The 20,803-nt window shown below is 32.9% G+C and overlaps 1 protein-coding gene across 2 annotated transcripts; it reads right to left on the bottom strand.

Annotated features, from left to right (window-relative positions):
* Positions 1-662: 662 nt before the first annotated feature.
* LOC118195940 (uncharacterized) lies at positions 663-20,187 on the bottom strand. 2 transcript variants are annotated; one of them, XM_035367315.2, is made up of 3 exons: positions 20,033-20,187; positions 10,883-11,560; positions 663-3,195 (listed from the first exon to the last, which is right to left on the bottom strand). In XM_035367315.2, exons 2-3 carry the CDS (start codon positions 11,513-11,515, stop codon positions 2,512-2,514), a joined length of 1,317 nt encoding a protein of 438 aa, XP_035223206.1. In that variant the 5' UTR covers positions 11,516-11,560; positions 20,033-20,187; the 3' UTR covers positions 663-2,511. The 2 variants fall into 2 exon arrangements, with proteins under 2 accessions (XP_035223206.1, XP_085676187.1); XM_085820061.1 differs by lacking the exon at positions 20,033-20,187 and adding an exon at positions 19,873-19,896.
* Positions 20,188-20,803: the final 616 nt, after the last annotated feature.

Below are 20,803 nucleotides of genomic sequence, written 5' to 3' on the forward strand. Positions count from 1 at the left end.
TAAGCTGACCATTATCATCTATTATGTTATCTATGTTAGACTGTTTAAGCTGACCATTGTCATCTATTAGCAAAGCTCAGAGGCTTTGCTAATAGATGACAATGGTCAGCTTCATCAAGCACATATGGTGTTAGAATACTTGCAAACAGAAGATATCACTCGAATAGACTGGCCACCTTACTCAGGTGACTTGAACCTGAATGAACATGTGAGGGATGCCTAAGGAGGCTGAATTTCAACATGTTAAATTCCTCCTTGGACCTTCCAGGAGCTGAAGAGTACACTTTCAGAAGAATGGCGTGCAATTCCACATCAACACTTTGGTAAAGTCTATGAAATCAAGATGTGAGGTATGCATATCTGTCTGAGGTAACCACAGACAATATTAAAGAAAACATTTTTTCACAAGAGATAACTTAAATTTTCTAACATTTTCCAATTTCTATAAATTTGGCTTTAATTTCAATATTTTGAGAATAATCAACTGCCAAACGTTTTAATTTATGTTAACTAATGCTTTTGTACAAATTTCTATTAATAATTTTTCATTAAGTATCAGTTACATTTTATTTCTGTCATTTATACTCTAATTTTGATGACCAGTATACAATTATGGCAAATATTGTCTAGCTTCATGCACTGTCAAAGAAAATACATACATATATGTTTGCAAAATTTTATTTAAAGTGTTTTATACAAAGATGTATTTATAAAATTTAATATAATTTTAAACAAATCTTTAGTTAAAATAGTTTTATAGTGAAATTTCTAATATAACCTTAAATGAAAATGACAGCTAGCATTTAATTTTTATTTTAAAACTTACAGAAAGAACACTTGGTCATTCATAAGTATATGTATATCATCTCGTATGAAAGTTCTCTGAAAAATAAATGAAGGTCCAAACTTGTAAACTCTGTGAAAAAACTTCTGGCTAAGACTTGTAAAGAAGCTAATTTATATCTAGAGAAATTGATCTGTGATATCATAAAATGGAAGATAATGAGTTATCATCAGGCCTTACTGGAATTAATCTGGTATCCAAAGGTTTGAAAATGTAAGTGAAGGAAACAGAAATATGCTTAGATTACATTAAGAATGCTGAAATTTCTATATTTTTAACAGTCCAAGACATCCTTGAAGCAATGACTGAAGAATAGAAAATAAAGGTGGAAGATAGAATAAAAGCATGACTGGGTATTGTAGGGAAATGAAACAGTTCACAAGTTGTTAAATTGCAATGGATAAATGGATTTCATTTAATATCATCAGAGTATTTGCTATACTCTCTGAAAAAAATGCCAACATGGCTCTTCGAAAAGGCAAAATACCTTTTTCTCGAAAAAAACCACTACCTATATAAATTTTATTGTAAGTGTTAAAGAATACAATTCAATTAAAATAATGTTTAATTGAACTGTATTCCTTAAAATAATTTTGCCAATACGCATAAGGCCCAACTTGAGCGAAGTGATTTGGAGGCCGAAGAAATTTACGTTCCCACATAAAACTGCAGAAAAGGTGATGATTCACCAGTGGCCCTTGTGGTCGCAAACGTGAATGTTGCTGTTACCCAATGGTGGATCATGAGGCTCCTAAACAAACCTATCATGTTCCACCGGTGGGTCAAGCAGCAGTTAAGGTGTTAAAAGTACAGTTTATATCCATTCATTTACAACTTCTGAAGCACATTCTTTATAATACCCAGAAATTAATTACATTTTACTATTTTTAATTATTTGTGCACTTCTGTATTAATTAGCATAAATAATCAAGAATTCAGTATACTACATAATACATAAAACTTACATATAAAATGTTATACAAGAAAATGTAAATTTCACAGCATTACATTTAATGGTAATAAAGCATTTAATAATACCTTTCTTTAAATTTTATATTTTAAAGAATTCTCAGATAATAAATTTAACATAGAAATTCAATTTTACAGAAATATAGAAAATTCATCATAATTATATTTCATATAAAACTGTTCATAAAATTCTTGCATTACACTGACGTTTCATGCAGACGCAATTATTGATTCCAAATATATTTTCACTTATGAAACACTTAACTGAATGCTCGTGATCTTGAAATCAGTGATCTGGATTTCAAATCATTAAAAATAATGTGTAAGCATTTAATGAGAAGCACGTGTCTCAAATTTATTAATAATTGGTCTTTCATTGACAAAGCATGGAAAATCATCTCAAAGATGGACCTGTCTGTTTCTCCACACAAATTCATTTCACTCTTCATACATTATAGAAAACCTGATTCACTGATAATGGTACTGAAGATAAAAGCAAGATTTAAAAACTAAAAATTCTTTAAATTCACCCTTGTCCACAGTCATCAGACGGTAAACATTATTCATAACAGGATAAAATTATAATTTCACTTTTGCTGGAAATTTTATAGTATTTTAATTTCCTTTTATTACCTTATAGCTGCCACAGCAGCAGCAACAGCTTGTATTTTTTCCAAATGTTTTATTTCAAAAAGTTTTTAAAGAATTGTTTGTAGCTTTTTTAAGGAAACAACTAGCAATTCAAGTTCCTTTTGTAAGGTTTCATCTTTGCTTGTCTTCAGTTCATTTTTGTTACATATAATACAAGAACGCTCACTGTTTTTGAGAACTATTTGTAGCTTTTCTAAGGAAACATCTAACAATTCAAGTTCTTTTCGTAAGGTTTCATCTTTGTTAGTCTTCAGTTCCTTTTTGTTACATTTAGTACAAGAACGTTTACTGTTTTTAGCCCTAGTGAAATGTGACTGATTGTTTGGTTTATGAACAGATTTATAATCTTTTGGTCTAACATTAGATTTAATGGGTTTGATGGGACGCAATGAAGAAGAAAAGCTTTCATCTTCATCACTTTCTGGGTACCAACCATCATCATTATCAACTTTCAAAATATTTTCTGGCAAGGAATTAACAGCCATAAGATTAAGTGGTGTTAACATTTTAACATAGCCAACAACAGAAACTCTAGTAGCAGGCAGTGGTATGCATTTGTATACTTTCTTATCAGTTTTTCTTTTACGGCAGACAAATACCTCATGCAATGGACCCAACGTAATTTCAAGTCCAATCTGTGAAGAAATATCTTCCAGCGATTTAGATACATTTCCTTGGAAATTATCAATGAATAAGATGACAGTTCCAGGCTTGAACGTTTTTCCAATATTCTAATTTTAAGGGGAAAAAACGTAATATTATTTACAACAGAAATGTGAAATCACTTTAAGAGTTATAAATATTAAAATATATTACATGCTGTTTTTAATAATCTAACATAGTCTTTTCTTCCTGCATTAATTATATTAAAATATTTAGTTAAGCATGGTCTCATAAAATGTATATACGAGTAGAAATCCTGGATACCAGGAAAACAAAATTACCAAATCTGTACTTAAATAAATATTTTTTTTTAAATGTTAGACAAAATTCAATCTCAAAATGGCACAATTACATAAGAGAGCTGTTAAATTTTAATATTCTGATGCAGGTTCCACTTTTTCAAGAGGCAAAAACATCCTGCATCATTTTATCAGAAATACATCATTTAAAAAGATGAAATAAACATAAATAAATCTTTGCCAGAAAAGAAGAAACTAATAAATCTTATACTGTTACTCATGTTAGTTCCAGCTCTGCTCTTTTGATTTTGTATTGCTAAAATGTCCAAAAATATCTTATAATTAATGACACTTCTTGGAAATCTTCCCCATATTCATCAATAGTCCATCAAATTGAACTAATTATTTTAATTCCCATCCTGTTTTTCGCGAAGTGAAACCTTATCTCAAAATTTGTTGCATCTTTCATTTTTTTTATTTCATTCAATTAATGACACTGCAATATTATTTTTCATTTATTTTTATGGTACATGCTTAAACAATATATTCCTGGCAAACTACTACTGAATATATTTCTTTAGCTATGTTGCGTTTTCTTAAAATTTAGTCTTTTTTTGTAAAACTGCTAGCCTCAATTTTTCTTCATCTTAAGAACTTGTAGTGGCCCAGTTATTGCATGAGAAATAATTATTTTTTATTTCATATATTTGTTCATGTGTTTAATTATTTTAAAAAAATTAACTTTAGTATTTTGTTAATATTCATATTTATATTTCTTTTATGCTGAATGGCAATAAGTAGTTCTTATTTATATTTAAATTTCTTTATGCTGAATGGCAACTAGTTCTAGTTCTGATTCATGATTGCTAGGTTTTGGTTTCAAAACGTTGCTCGTAGCGTCGCATTTCGATAGCTGGAAAATAAAATGCAATAACTTAGCTATTTGTTTATAATTCATGCTGTTCCTAGTCATAAATTAATTTTAAACATCAGTAGCCAAGGCTACATCGTGGTGACCCTGATTAATTTTCGAAATGTCAACAAATGACTCTTCTGAAACTGCTATGAAAGATACGATGCAGTCACCGGAGCTTCATAAGGTGAGTGTAAAAATACCTCCTTTTTGGATTGATAAACCGGAAATATGGTTTTTTCAAGTTGAAGCTCAGTTCAAAATTAGTAATATCGTTTCAGAAGAAACGAAATTTAATTATTTAGTTTCACAGCTTGAACCTAAGTTCGTCGAAAATATTTGGGACATTGTAACGAACGATAGTGCCACAAAATTTTCGGATGCTAAAATTAGGTTATTACATTTATTCAAAGAAAGTGAAAATGTACGGATTAAACGTTTGATTACTGGTATCGAACTTGGAGACATGAAACTTTTGCAGCCAACTTTTGCAGAAGTTGAGATCAGTTGCTACTACAGATGTGTCTGAAAATCTAATCAAAACTTTATGGCTGGAGAAGCTACCTGACTCAATAAAAAATATATTATTAGTTAGTGATGAAGATGTAACTAAGTTAGCGTCTATGGCAGATAAAATTAGTGATATGAATCGGAAACCAGAAGTATTTAGTGCTAATGCTCCTTCCGTTCCCGCAAATGATTTGTTGCAAAGAATTACCTTTCTTGAACAAAAAATTGATCAAATAACCATTCGCTCAAGACGCAGGGACTCGGATTTACGTAATTCACTTCACGATCTCGAAGCCGATCTCGTAAACGATATGACACTACTGGCAAATTTTGTTTTTATCACTTTCGTTTTGGAGCAAAATGCATTCCAGAGAAATGCAAGCCTCCGTGTGCTTGGGTAAAAAACGATTCCAAAAACCAGGAAAACTCGAATCTGCAGTAGGTTCAGCGGCAAACGCTGCTGCAGAAAATATGAAGGATTGTCGCAAATTTCGTTTATTCGTTCGTGACCGAAGATCAAATTTGCACTTTCTTATTGATAGCGGAGCTGACGTAAGCATAATTCCTGCTACGTCACAGAATAAATGTAAAACTGAATATAAACTGTATGCAGCTAATGGCACAGATATTTCCACTTATGGCATAAAAACGCTAACTCTTGATTTGGGATTACGTCGTGATTTTCAGTTTCCATTCATAATTGCTGATGTCACAAAAGGTATTTTAGGAGCTGACTTTCTTCACAAATATAAATTGCTTATATAAATAAGAAAAAATTAATTGATGGCGTAACACAGCTTTGTGTCCAGTGTGATGTCGCTGCTATTTCCAGTGATTACTCAGTAACCACATTAAATAAATCCATAAAAATTTTCGATTTACTGTCGAAATATCCCGAAATTTCTAAACCTAACCTTTTTCCTACACAAATTAAACATGGTGTTACACATTTTATTACGACTGATGGTCAACCCGTTTATTCAAAGGCACGACAGCTCGATCCAAAACGCTTAGCTATAGCTAAAGAGGAATTTAAATTTATGCTTGACAATGGCATAATTCGCCCATCAAACTCCCAGTGGTCAAGTCCCTTGCACCTTGTTACGAAAAAGGATGGTTCATATCGTCCTTGCGGAGACTACCGACGATTGAATGCGCAGACGATACCTGATCGATATCCAATTCCTCGCATTGAAGATTTTCATCATCATATTTTAAGAGGTACAAATATTTTTTCTGAATAAGTTGGTTTATTCAAAGCTTATTTTTAAATTCCCATTGCAGAAGAAGACAAATGTAAAACGGCTATCATCACTCCTTTCGGTATATACGAATTTAATGTAATGAGTTTCGGTTTAAAAATTCCTCCTGCAACGTTCCAAAGATTTATTCATGAAGTCTTTAGAGGATTAGAATTCGTTTTTCCCTATTTAGACGATATACTCATTGCATCCAGTACCCATGAAGAACACGAAAATCACCTTAAATTAGTTTTCGAAAGATTACATACATTTGGGTTAAGAATTAATGTTTCAAAATCTGTATTTGCTGTTCCCCAAATCGAGTTTCTAGGCTACCTAATTACACCTAAGGGTTGCCGTCCTTTGCCAGAAAGAGTTCAAGCTATTTCTAACTACAAACGACCAGAAACAATTCATGAACTTAGAACTTTTCTTGGAATACTTAACTTTTATCGTCGTTATATAAAGGATGCAGCGAAGAATCAAGCATTGTTACATGCGTATCTCAAGGGAGCTAAAAAGAGGGACAAACGTAAAATCGAATGGACTGAAGAAGCTGAAAAACAGTTTGAAACGTGCAAGAATGACCTGGTGAACACGGCACTGTTGTCTTTTCCCAATTCTGAACTACCTCTGTCGTTATTTACAGATGCTTCAGATACGGCGATTGGCTCAGTGTTGCAACAATATGAAAACTCCTCGTGGAAGCCAATAGCATTTTTTTTCTAAAAAATTAAGTGATACTCAGCAAAAATATAGCACCTAGAGAACTATTAAGCATATATCTTTCAGTTAGACTGTCATATCCTTCTTTTTCTTGGGCGTGTAGCTTCTGGATATGTATTTACTTCCTACCGTAGACGTATCGTATTGTGTGCGTTGCATAAAACAGCCATTTTGACGGCACAAAACTTTATTAACACACAAATAAAAACAATAAGTACAAACGATGAACACACAAGTATCACTTCGTATCTTGCATATAAGCTGACATACAACACATTTCCTTCGTTACTTCGCTACTACCTACTAACTACTCTTCTATAGTCAGTTTCATGAGAGAGAGGCGTTGCAGGCCGTTCGGCTAAACTGCGCATGCGTGGTCATCACGTCATGACATAGACACTTTAAGCATTATCTAGATGGAAGAGTATTTACAATTTATACAGATCACAAGCCCTTAATATTCGCCTTTCGTCAAAAACTTGACAAAGCAGCACCTAGACAGGCTCGCCAACTTCAATACATCTCCCAGTTTTCGACTGATATCAAATATGTAAAAGGTGAGAATAATATTGTGGCGGATACATTATCTAGAGTTAATGAAATTTCATCGATAGATTATGATAAAATAGCTGATGAACAAACTCAAGATGAAGAACTGAAGAGTTTGCAAACCACTACTTCCTTGAATTTCAAGCAATGTTCTCTACCTTCGGGGAAATATTTGTGGTGTGATACATCAACTAAACATATTCGGCCGTATATTCCTCAGGCTTTCAGAAAACACGTCTTTCAACGAATTCATGGTTTATCACATCCAGGAATAAAATCGACTATGAAATTAATGACATCAAAATTCATTTGGCCTAACATAAAAAAAGATGTACAGTTGTAGACAAGAACCTGCATTCCTTGCCAAAAAGCTAAAACCAGTCGGCATACCAAAACAAAATTAGGTGAGTTTGAAGTACCACCAGGAAGATTTTCTGTCATCCATATCGATCTCATAGGACCACTTCCACCATCTAAAGGGAATATTTATTGTCTTACTTGCATAGATAGATTTTCGAATTGGATGGAAGCAATTCCTTTAGAAAATATTTCCGCTGAGAACGTCGCAAGAGCCTTTTATAGCAACTGGATTGCGCGTTTCGGAACGCCAAGTAAACTCATTAGTGATCGTGGATCCCAATTTAAAAGTGATACATTACGAGCTTTGTCCAAAATCTGTGGCATCAATTTACAACACACTGATGCCTACCACCCCTCGTGTAATGGCAAAATTGAGCGCCTTCATCGAACATTAAAAACAAGATTAAAAGCCCACAATAACATATCTTGGACGGACACGTTACCAACAGTACTTTTGGGTTTGCGTACTGCTATTCAAGAAGACACAAATCATTCTATTGCGCAAGTAGTTTATGGCCAGAGTCTCAGACTTCCTGGAGAGTTTTTCAGCGAACCAAGTATCCAGACAGCACCGGAGACTTTTGCTAATAAACTCCAGAAACAGATGGAAGTTGTTGGACCGAGACTAATTCGTAAAAATTCATCTGAACAGATATTTGTACATAAAGACTTAAAAACTTGTTCTCATGTGTTTCAGCGAATAGATCGGGTAAAAAAACCTCTGGAACCTCCTTATGAGGGACCATTTCCTGTTATTGATCGCAAGGACAAATATTTTACTATTAGCATAAAAGGAAAACATGTTAATGTATCCCTGGATCGCTTGAAACCAGCATATATTTTAGCTGAGGAAAATTCTCACTTGATACAACCTAACTACACTAATTTGCAGAGACCGGACTCAAATTCGGATGTGAATCAAAAACATTCTCGCACAGGCAGAACTATACGTTTACCTGTTAGATTCAAGGACTGACTAAATTATTTTGATAGTGATTAACACTGCAATACTAGTTACTACCTATTTCTCCATCTTCGTAACGTAACTTAGTTACTGGTGGGGGAGTAGTGTAGTGGCCCAGTTATTGCATGAGAAATAATTATTTTTTATTTCATATATTTGTTCATGTGTTTAATTATTTTATAAAATTAACTGTAATATTTTGTTAATATTCATATTTATATTTCTTTTATGCTGAATGGCAATATAAATATGAACATAAAATGAAATTTAAATATAAATATGAACAAGTAGTTCATATTTATATTTAAATTTCTTTATGCTGAATGGCAACTAGTTCTAGTTCTGATTCATGATTGCTAGGTTTTGGTTTCAAAACGTTTCTCGTAGTGTCGCATTTCGATATCTGGAAAATAAAATGCAATAACTTAGCTATTTGTTTATAATTCATGCTGTTCCTAGTCATAAATTAATTTTAAACATTAGTAGCCAAGGCTACAAGCTCAAGTATGTATGTTTGTGTTTCGACCATTAAATTCATACCAGGCCTTTTTTAAATTTTACTTATATGTAACAAAAACAAATTCAGAGAAGTACTGAGGTAGGAACACTCAGACATAGAAATGCAGAAATGCTCATTGCAAAACACGTAGATAGCTCAGAACGCAGCGGAGGTCTGTGAAAACTTTTCGATGGTCCGCAGAAAAATTGGGACATTATATTTTTTTGAAGATTCAATTTAAAAACTGACGAGTAACAAAATCCATTATAGAATATGGATTATACTTTTTTTAAAATTTTAGCTACTACTTTTAGCGAAATTCCTTCTGAATTTAGCTACTTCTTAGCTACATTTGAAGGTGTACCTAGCGACATTTGAAAGTGAGAGTTTGCATCCATAGATATGCTGCTGTTATCAATAATAGCGCGAAATGGAATTCTTTTTCCTTTTGAATTACAAACATAGGCTATTTTAGTCGCTAATATCACAGTTTTTCTCCATGTCAATAGGCAACTTGATGGATTTTTATGAGAACCATCTGCATTCTTGTAATTGCATCACTGGAAGTTTCCGTTTTTGTTTTGTCTAACTGTTGATCGATGGCACAATTGCTGAGTAAGAGATGATTATTAGGTTTACAATAATTAAAAATTGGGGGCATAGCACTGTCAGTTTATTGATATTGCTTTGCCTTTGCCGATTGTTCTTGCTTTTCGTAAAGTTCCTTTTCAGTGATATGGAAATGTGAAGCTTTCTGTACAAGGTAAAATTTTTGTACTTTTCATGTAATTTTTCAGTGTGAACGAAATATGTGTAGTTTGCTGATTATTACTGCATAAATGTATTTACCTTTTTTAAATTGAAATTAGTGGTCCACCAAATATAAAATTATATATGTAATGGTCCGTGAAGTTCTAAGGGTTGACGACCGCTGATCTAGAGTATGTTTGAAAAGTTTGCCATTGCTTATGATACAGATTTGTATTCGTGAGAGTAATTCTACATTCATATTTCTCAGCGTGGAAGGTATCACATTGTTGCAAGCATCTGTAATATGATGATTTAGATCCAGCCAACTTGTATGTGAAGTTGCATAAACCTGATCGTTTATGTAACCAAACAAGAAGAAATCCAAGAGAAATCCAACCAAACAAGAAGAAATCCGAGACGTTACAATACAGTACAACGTCACAATCTGCAGTTGTGCACTGCTACATTTCCAAAATGTGATTATGCAGAGAAGAATCGTCGCGCATCGATTATGGGTATATAGGCGACAATTTATTTTATGCTTGTGAACCAAACGTCATTTCGTACTAATTAATTCATGTTCTAAAACTTTCGGGGAAAATATATTTCAAGGTACACCTTGGCGATTTTTTTGCATTATTTTCATAGATAATCTATTCTTTTCATATAAGACTCATTATATCCTCATAAGGATATAATGAATCAAACTTCCAGTCCCTTAAAAGTTCGTTACAGCTGGTTTCAATAGGACTGTTTTTCATAGGCTGTCTATATACATCGGTAAAAATATAAAATGCTTGTTTATTTTTTTTAATTGGAAGAATTATATTAAAATATGTTAGTTCTTGCAAATACTTTATTAAATATATATATGCAACAATAAAATAATCTCATTTAAAACTCTTTCACTTATTACACAAATTGACCTGACAACAAAAGATATAAATATTGAAACTAAAGTGAAATCTTTTAAATAAAGAAGTACTCAGTATTTTTATACATACCTGTAATGCTGACACTGATTCTGGCTTTCCAAGAACCGCTGATACGAATTTAACCATGCATATAATATCTGCATTTGAAATTACATTCACAACTCCTTGTGGCAAGGCACCAAGAAGGTCGACAGAGATCAAATGAGCAAAAAATCTTTTCTTATCAATAAAATTTTCTGGTATGCCCTTCATTTTTCCTTTTTTTATGCTTGATATAATTCGCTTGAACGAATTCCGCCATCCTTTGCAAATATCTAGAACCCTGACTTCTGATACTTTTTCATGAAAAGCAGAATATTTTGCTAAGGCTCGAAATATACCCACAATATCTGTGCCCGGACCTCCTCCTAGACAACAGATTTTTAAATTCTTTTTAGATTCCAGCAAGTTTTTAACTTCTTCTTTTTCAATCAAATTTTCGAAATATTTGGTCACAAGACCTGTGTGTATATCTGCATATTTATAAAGATAAGCACATCGGTTTGCAGCATAGTTGTAATTAAGGTAAGTAGAGCCTTTCTTTAAAGCTTTCCGATTATATGATTTAGCAACATCAGCGGCAGCTTTCTTTAGTGCTGCTTCATTTACCTTAAATTTTTCTCTCTCATTTGCAATTATAGACTCGTAAAATTTTGTATTCATGTTCAATGTCTGAATATTTCTCAAAGCTGCAAACTAATACAAAATCTGTAAAAGAAATGAAAAGTAAACATTTATGAATAAGAAATGTTTTTTTTTGTCTATTCCATGTCACACTTTTTGCAAGAAATTACATTTAATTTTATATAATAAAAACATAACAAAAGCTGAAATATTTTAATTTAAGAGCAGTACAGAAAATACATAATTTAGTTTATCACATAACATATGCATAATTTACTGATCTGAATGACATTGAATATAAACTAATACACTTCTTACTTAATTGAAAGTATCATCCTTTTGCATATTACAATAAGGTGGTTGCAACTATAATATACACAGTCCATCCCATTAATGTGACCATTCCCTACTTTCGATGTCAACATGAAATAACCAATAACAGAAGACAGTTAGCAGCGCATTGCAGTGGAGCGCATATAAAAAGTGTCCGAGAGAATCCAAAAACATTGCAATCATTGGCGTAATGCCGAAACGGAGCGATTTATATGACGTCCAAAAGGCGTGATCATTGCCTTTTGGGGTAAGGGTGAAAGCATTTCCAAAATGGCTAATTTTGTAAACTGCTTGCATACCGTCGTGGTAAGTATATCGTGCATGGCAAACTGGCACTATCCAAAATCAGGGACGTGGCAAATGTGATGCAGGCACAGACGACAGAGGTAAACGACTGCTGCAGAGATGTGTTCGAGCAAACAGACGCGCAAACGTTGAGCAACTGACCGCCCAGATGAACCAAAGGGCTACCAACAGTGTCTCTTCCACTACAGCTCAGCAAACATTGCTGCATATGGGCCACCATAGCAGATGCCTAGTTAAAGCACTTATGCTGACTGCTGTTCATTGGCAACGAAGGCTGGAATTTGCACACCAGTACTGCAACTGGACGTCGACTGAGTGGCAATAAATGGATTTTTACAATGAATTATGTGTTATGCTCCATCGGATAGATAGTGGTGTACATGGCGCGAAATGTCGGAAAGCAAATGCTCTTCAACAATTACCAGAACAATCCAGGCTGCAGGAGGGAGCATTTTGGTCTAGAGAATGTTTTCGTGGAATTTTGTGGGTGCACTCATCTTTGCATCAATCAAGGCATGACGGATCAACAGAAATATGCATCTGTCCTTGCAAACCATGTCCACCCCTACATGGGAATTGTTTTTTCTCAGAATGACGGCATCTACCAGCAGGACAATAAAAAGTATCATACAGCTCGCAATGTAAGTGTGTGGTTCGAAGAGAACCAGGATGACCATACTCCCCTGGCCAGTAAACTCCCCGGACTTAAACCCAATCAAAAATCTGTGGGACCACCTCGATCGGGTTGCTCGCGCCAAGGATCCTTAACTACGTAACCTAGCACACCTGGCCACTGCAATGGAGTTGGCATGGCTCAATATCCAAGTGAACACTTTCAAGAACCTAACTGACTCTCTTCCTACGCGTCTTGCAGCGGTCCACTCTGCGAAAGGTGGTTATTCTGGATTTTGACAGGTCATCACATTAATGTGACTGGACTGTGTATATTGTGATATGTTATATGTATTAAATGTGAGAAATGACCGCATTTTCTTACATTATAAATACATGGCATGTCTCAACATTCAAGTGAACACCTTCAAGAACCTAACTGACTCTCTTCCTGCACATCTTGCAGTGGTCCATTCTGCGAAAGGAGGTTATTTTGGCTTTTTACAGGTCGTCACTTTAATTTGACTCGATTGTGTATATTGTGATATTTTATATGTATTAAATATGAGAAATGATCGCATTTCCTTACATTATAGATACATTCAATGGTACTTTCTTATTACCATTTAATGGTACTAAGCAGCTCATAGTGAGATGTGTGTCACTCTGAGGTAGTGAAGCACATTCCAACATGGAGTCCATGCTCTTGTTTGTATACAAGGTTAGTAGTATTTAGATTTTACTTAAATATGAACTGAAACCTTTCCTTATGTCTGCATCTGCTAGTTCATGTCATAAGTGCTTAAACGGCCCCGACCCATTTTATTATATATGTGGCAATTTTACCATTCCCAGTTAAAGGAAAAACAGTACATTTGTCACACAAGAGAATTGTGCCTATTTTATTAGTTAAAATTTGTGATCTTGATAAACCATAGGCTTCTCACAAAGTGCGCAAGCAATGTGTCGAGAGTTTATGGATGTGGACGAAGGGAGCACGTTCGATATTTCCATCTGGTGTACTTATAATTTGGCGAAAGCCCAAAGATCACCTAACTTATTGTTACTTTTGAATAGTGAAAAATGTCAAGATATAACAAGAAAAACAAATGTAAAATAAGTGTATCCTAGTTTACCATCAGCTAATATGCCCAGTGCCTCACTCAGTAGAACTTCTACTGCCACGTTTCAAAATTATCTTCTTTGGAAATGCAGGAACATGGTTCTGGTGAATATCAAGCTGACTCCAACAACAAAGATTTTGAAAGTGAAGACGATTTTCTTCTTAAGGGATTTGACCAGCATAAACTGAATGATTTGGCACAAGATTTGGGAATATCAAAAAAGCTTCGCACTGTTAACATCAAGACTGCATGAGAAAAAACTTGCTTGAAAAAAGGAGTTCTGATATCCTACTTTCGATCAAAAGAATGTGCATTTCTACAATACTTTCAAAGTGATGATGGTTTGCGTATTGCCGTAACATAAATGGTTTAATGGAAAAGTTGGGAATTCCAGCCTATCACGCAATTCAATGGTAATTGTTCATCGATAGCTCAAAGCGGAGTTTGAGGTGTTCTCCTCCACAATACAAATTTATTTGGTGTAGTCCCAATACGGTATTCAGTTTGTTTGCGTAAAGGATATAACGATATAAAGAGAGTCACTGATTTGTTGCAATATCACGCGCACCAATGAATCATCTGTGTTGACCTTAAAATGGTCAGCTTCTTCCTTGGCCAGCAACACGGATATACCAAGTATCCCTGATTTTTTGGGGGGGTTTGTGGGACAGTAGAGTTCGAGAAGTATTGTGTGTAGTTGAACTGCCTGCCACAGTCTGAACTGTAACCTGATGATACAAACATTCTACATCAGCCACTTGTCGACAGAAAAAACATTACATTTCAACCTTTGCATATAAAACTGGGTCTCAAGAAGCAATTTGTTAAAGCTTTCCCAATTGAAGGAGACTGTTTAAAGAATCTCATTTCGTCAGTTCCTAGCCTCTTGTTTGAAAAGATGAAAGCTAGTGGGTTTTATGATCCACAGATTCAGCAGCTCCTTAAAAATGAACATTTCAACGGAACAATGACAGAACTTGAAAAGAATGCTTGGTTGTCATTCAAAAACATTGTCGAAGACTTTCTTGGAAATGCACAAACACGGAATTACAGAGAAATTGTCCAGCAACTTTCGGAGAGCTTCAAAATGCCATTGCTGCAACATGAATATCAAACTGCATATTTTACATAGCCATCTTGAAAACTTCTCGAAAAATCTTAGTGCAGTCAGTAATAGCAGTCTGAGTGGTTCCACCGAGATTTGAAGGTTATGGAGGCATGGTACCAAGGTAGATTCGATGTACATATGATAGCTGATTGTTGTTTGAGCATCCAGCGATAACCACAGATTAAACACTCCAGATAAAGCTATAAGCGAAAATTTTACCTTTTAACAATATGTATGTTTACAGTTTGGTTTAAAAAAACTTTACTATTCGTATGAACAAAATTTAATTTGCAGTAACTTTACTATTCGTATGAACAAAATTAAATTTGCAGTAACTATATATATATATATATATATATAGCATATATATATATAGCATATATATATAATTAAAACTATATACATACATACACCTTTACTATGTATATATATATGCCTTAACTATGTATATATATATGTCTTTGTATAAATAAAACTATTCTTTACGAATAGTATATTTGGTAAGTTTTCCGTTTATTTTCTTTGTATGACTTTGGAGACAAAGAGAGGTATTCTACAGCTTATAAAGTTAGCATGACAGACAAAAACTGACGTTATTTTTGGATTGAGGCCGAAAGTGAAGTCAGAAACAAGTAACAGATCTAAGACGACAAAACTGCTGAATTTTAGAATGTTCCATAAAATATGCTACACTAACAAGATATAAAGAATTAAGTCCAGTAATGGTCACTATTCACTACAATTCTATTTACATATTTTCTCTCATCAATGAATAATAATTCCTAGCTTGAAATTAAAAACATCTTTTAAAATCTTCCAAGGTTTAAATGCACATAAAACAAACTTGAGGAGAGGGATTTAAAGAAAAAATATTACCAATTCCAAAATCATTAAATTTGCCCTCCCCTCGCCAAAAACGTTTTGGTATAATCTGGACCTGTCTGCAGACAAATGGAATACATATTTCATCATGTGATTACTTTAAGGCCCTAAATTTATCTTTCAAAATTATAACTAACCACCACACTGGTTCAACCTTTTAAAAACCAAATTTAGATCCAAGTGTATTTTTCATTACTTTTTTGTTTATTTCATTTCTAATGCTTATTTTTAAAGATATCAATCATTAAAATAGTAAGAAAGATTTTTATATAAAATTTTTATAACGGTTACAATCGGGAGCACTGGCCACTTTTAATAGACTAAAACAGTTTTTTCAAACTTAAATTGCAAGTGTGCCAAATGCATGATCTGGAAACAACTGATGGGCTAGATCTTTTTTTTTTTTTTTCAAATAAAACGAAAACTTTTATTAGCAAAATAAGAAGTATTCTCGATAAATTTTAAATATTACTTACTACATATTTATCACAACATACATGAACAGTAATAATAATATCACAAAGGAAAAAATTCAAATTTATATTTGTTTTCTGTCTAAAGTTTGGTACCTGTAAGACACATTTTTTTTTGGTTACTTTGTGTCAAATACATCGACAGCTAAGTAATGAATTCTTAGAGTGACATTTTTTTCAAATAACTGTAACATGTTTAATGAATCATTAAATAACTTGTTCTAATTTAAACAAAAAATAAGCAAATTACAAAAGTTTCTAAGTCTTCAGAGGAGGACAAAACTTGAGAATAAATAACAATGTCTCTTTGTCTTATTTATGAAATATTTCCTTGATGTGTGAATAAAAATGTATAAGTTTATATGTAAATAAACTTCTTTATTTCTTACTATAGCTTGAAACTTAATGGTGTTTCGATCCTAATAATGTTTGTATCTTCGGAAAGAGAAATTACTAGAAATAATTTTCACTGTGCAATTGCAGAACTTAAGGTCAACTTGGTATTTTTCTCATTAATTTTCAACTGTGTAAAACCTGTTCACATATATATTTGTATTCCCAAAAAATTATTAGCGTAAAACTTCTTAACTGAGCTTATTTACATCTCAAACACCGTATGAATAAATATTAATCAAATCTGTATCTTCAAATAAGAATCATACAACACTGTAAATTAATTAGCTCCATTTATATATTTCCTGGTGTGTTATTATAATTTATTTTTAATGGAAGTGTATATAATACAAATTCCTACTTCAAATAATCTTGAAATCTTTCAACATCATACATGAAACAAATAAATAATTGAAATACCTATGTGGGCCTGATAAAATTGCTTTAGGAGGGAGCATGCAGCCTGCAGGCCATGAATTTAAGATTAATGGATTAAATACGCAAAACAGTAAAACATTCTGAAGAGTTTACGCTAAATTTAAGCACAGGAATGGATGTAGCCGAAAATTTATAAATTTAAATGAAAAATTTCACTTTTCTCAGTATAAAACCTGCATAAAATTTTACTTTATACCTATATCCCATTGTACATTGGAAAGTAGTTAAAATGTAACCTTTTTTTGCACTCTTATTTTAATCTCGCATTTACTCCCTATTGTGTGCCTTGAACTGATCTATTCATACCTTGAACTACATGCAGTAATGATCATCACTTTTTACATTGCTAATATACAGCAATAAACTTTTCGTCCTGATCCTTTCTTGCTACAGTTGGTAAAAACGCAGTTGTAATTTCTTGATGGAACTAAGTGAGCTGCTTATTTTTTCTGCAAGTTGTTGTACATAAAAGCTATCCAGCGATGATAGCCATATTTAATGCATTTGCTAAAAAATTCCACATCCATTACTTATTACAAAATTTGGAATTTATACTTAACAACATTCCACCTAATATGGCAACTTTACGCATTCCAGAATGGTATTTACGAATCATATTTGGTTGCTATAAATCTTCTTTTTTTCTCTTTTTCATGTGAATAACATTTAGTTAACTGTATTGGAAGATGGGAGGAATAATTTGAAGAATAGTTACTACAGAATAATTTCAGTAGCACATAAATACCAATACGTCACTGCAATATGGAATCACTGATTCATCAATGCTATGTTCATTGTAAAATAATTCAAACTCAATAATGCTTTTGTGTTCAGTTTATTAAATTGTTGAATTTTGCCCAATTTATCACAAGACTTTAATGAAGAATTATCCATCAAATGAAAATTTTCTTCGATGTCTGAATTCTTCCCTTCACATGAATGTAGAGGAAATAGGAATGGTTGTGTCTTCAGAAGTATCCAATAACATTTTTCGAGGGTACTGGATGATATCCACTCAATAAAATTAACTCAAAAGATGTGTGGCTATGCATGTTAGTCACCTTCTGAGCTACATAAACTGATGTCAGTTTGGGCAGACAGCTTATATATTTCTGGCAAATGAGTTTGAAAATAATGTCAATTAATTCTGCTTCTGACAATTCTGCTAAATTAAAGAAAAAATATAAATTGTGTTTCGTTTCTTTTATTGTTCATTCAAAATTGGCTCTGTAACTTCAGAAATGTTTTTGATAACTGACTATCTGTTAATAATGCTAACATGTTCACAAACATCAGAAAGCACAACAAGACTACAGACATTGTTTTCTTCAGAGAAGCAAACAGTTTCAACAGAAAATTCACAAATTTCAAGTACTTCACCGGAAATATCCGATATATCAATCCCTAATTGTTATCAGATACTCAACAGCTGTCTCTAGGGTTTTAAAATGTATTATTATGTTACAATAATTCATGGGCCTAAACAACACTCAACAACTTTCACCAAAAATCTGACAAGGAAATGCACTAGATTAGATAAAAATGAAATTTCCTTTCATCAGGATTAGGGTATTTCCCTGTCTACTATAGATTTATTCTCTTTTTTTGTATAAAAAGGGTACTGCTCTTCCTGAAATGTAAAGGAATTTCTCCCTTTCGGAGATAAAAAAGAAAAGTTTTCTTTATTTTAAGTGAAAATTCATGACAAGGAGAATTCCGTCTTTCACAAATTAGTGGTGGCCACTCACCAATGTTCCCAAATGGGAATATAAAAGTTAATTACAGCAAATGCACTTCTTCTTCTTATTATTTTTTAGTAAAGTGGACATTGGTAACTATATCTGCTGATTTTTAGACATATTGAATTGTTTTTCTTATTTTATATGAATTTTTTAGTTCTAAAATGGCAGACTATTTTCTGAATTTCGACACACGATAATTTCGATTATAAGTTTTCTTTAATTTAGCAGAATTGTCAGAAGCAGAATTAATTGACATTATTTTCAAATTCATTTGCCAGAAATATATAAGCTGTCAGCCAAAAATGACATCAGTTTATGTAGCTCAAAAGGTGACTAACATGCCTACCCTCACATCTTTTGATATCTGAAATCTGATTTCAATACTAAAAATTCAATCTCACTTTCATTTACAAAACGAATGAAATTTTATTTTAAAACGAATTTTCAAGTTGATGTTTCCAGCTGGGAACAATGGCCCTATTAAAAAGTTAACACAGCACAATCTAAATAATTATATTCTTATAATAATATGTCATGTGTCCACAGTTACAGATATTAAAATACCATAGTTTCTGTAACAGAAATTGCATACGATAGAACCAGATAAAAGTTCCAATGCTTAGTGAGCAATTAGAAAACCTTAGTATTAAAAGTAATACATATCCAAGTTGGAAATTACCCCGTTAAATTTTTAAACGATCTTTTAAAATATAATTTTACACATGTTTCAAAACAGCATTTCATGTCACACGAAAAAAAAAATTAAAGATGCGAAAGAGATAATATTTATAACACAGATAATCAATGTTTTTATATAATAACGATATTACATTTTCATAAGAGTTAAAATTAACTATAATATTTATAACACAAAAAAATCACAAACTTTCATAAGCGTTAAAATTAAATAAATTTCAGGAAAACAGATCATCCACTGACAAAGTCAGTTTACTAGCGTTATACTAAAAGAAATTAAATTATACACCTAAGCACACTTCAACATTGTCAATAACTTCCGTATTATTTTCGTACGATTTTCCCAAACTGTTTAGGAAAGAAAAATAAACATTAATAAATTATAATGTCGATTACATGACGATTCAACGACGCCTTTAAAAAAAAAAAAAAAAGAAAAAAAAACTTACCCGCAAGTTTTCAAACACGCGATGTCTCCTACCTTAATTCTGCCAAGTTCGACGAAAGATAACTTCAGCGCCAGGGAATTCCCCTTTCTGACGTCACCAGATAAGTTTCAGTTTCATTTCTCGACTTTTCTTCTTCAAGCTGTTGCTAAATTTTATTATTATATTGAAACTCGCTTTCAAAATTATTTCACACCTGAAATTAATTCATTCTTTTTATCAACCGCAATGTTCGTAAATCAAAAAAAGTTTCTCGCAGGAATTAATGAAAAATAGATTTGTGGTGATAGTGATAAGTAGCGCGCCTTGCGGCCCCGCGTGTGTGCCAAAAATACGGCAACACCATTCGGTTTATTCGGAAGTACCCGTATGCAATTCAGTTTATGCAACGCATCCGCGACTTTTCAAAGTTTTATAAACTTAGTCACCCGAGATTTAGAAGGTGTTTATGCTTTCGTCGAAGACTTGCTTATAGCATCTAAAGATTCTGAGGAACACTGCAGGCATTTGAAAGCACTGGTTTCAAAATTCAGGAATATGGACTTTGCATAAATGTTTCAATGTAGATGCTCTGAATGTTCGTCTTCTGTTGAAGAAAATACTAAAATGTCGTCTAAATAGGTGGAAACAAAGTTTAGTCCGAAAAACATTTCATTGATGAAATCGTCGAAACATAGATGGGGCATTCCTTAACCCGAAGTGATTACGGTAAATTCAAAATAGCCCCAATGGCGTTATTATTGCTGTTTTATTTTATCTTCTTCCGCTGTTGGA

This window comes from Stegodyphus dumicola, chromosome 7 (genome assembly GCF_044657685.1).
Source record: "Stegodyphus dumicola isolate Sdum_Otavi_A_Nest chromosome 7, ASM4465768v1".
In the NCBI taxonomy this organism is placed as follows: Eukaryota; Metazoa; Arthropoda; class Arachnida; order Araneae; family Eresidae; genus Stegodyphus; species Stegodyphus dumicola.

Coding starts and splice junctions, on each gene's coding strand:
- LOC118195940 (XM_035367315.2), bottom strand. CDS start 11,515: ATGAATACAAAATTTTACGAGTCTATAATTGCAAATGAGAGAGAAAAA. Junction 3,196..10,882: donor AATCAGTGTCAGCATTACAG/GTATGTATAAAA, acceptor CCTTAAAATTAG/AATATTGGAAAAACGTTCAA.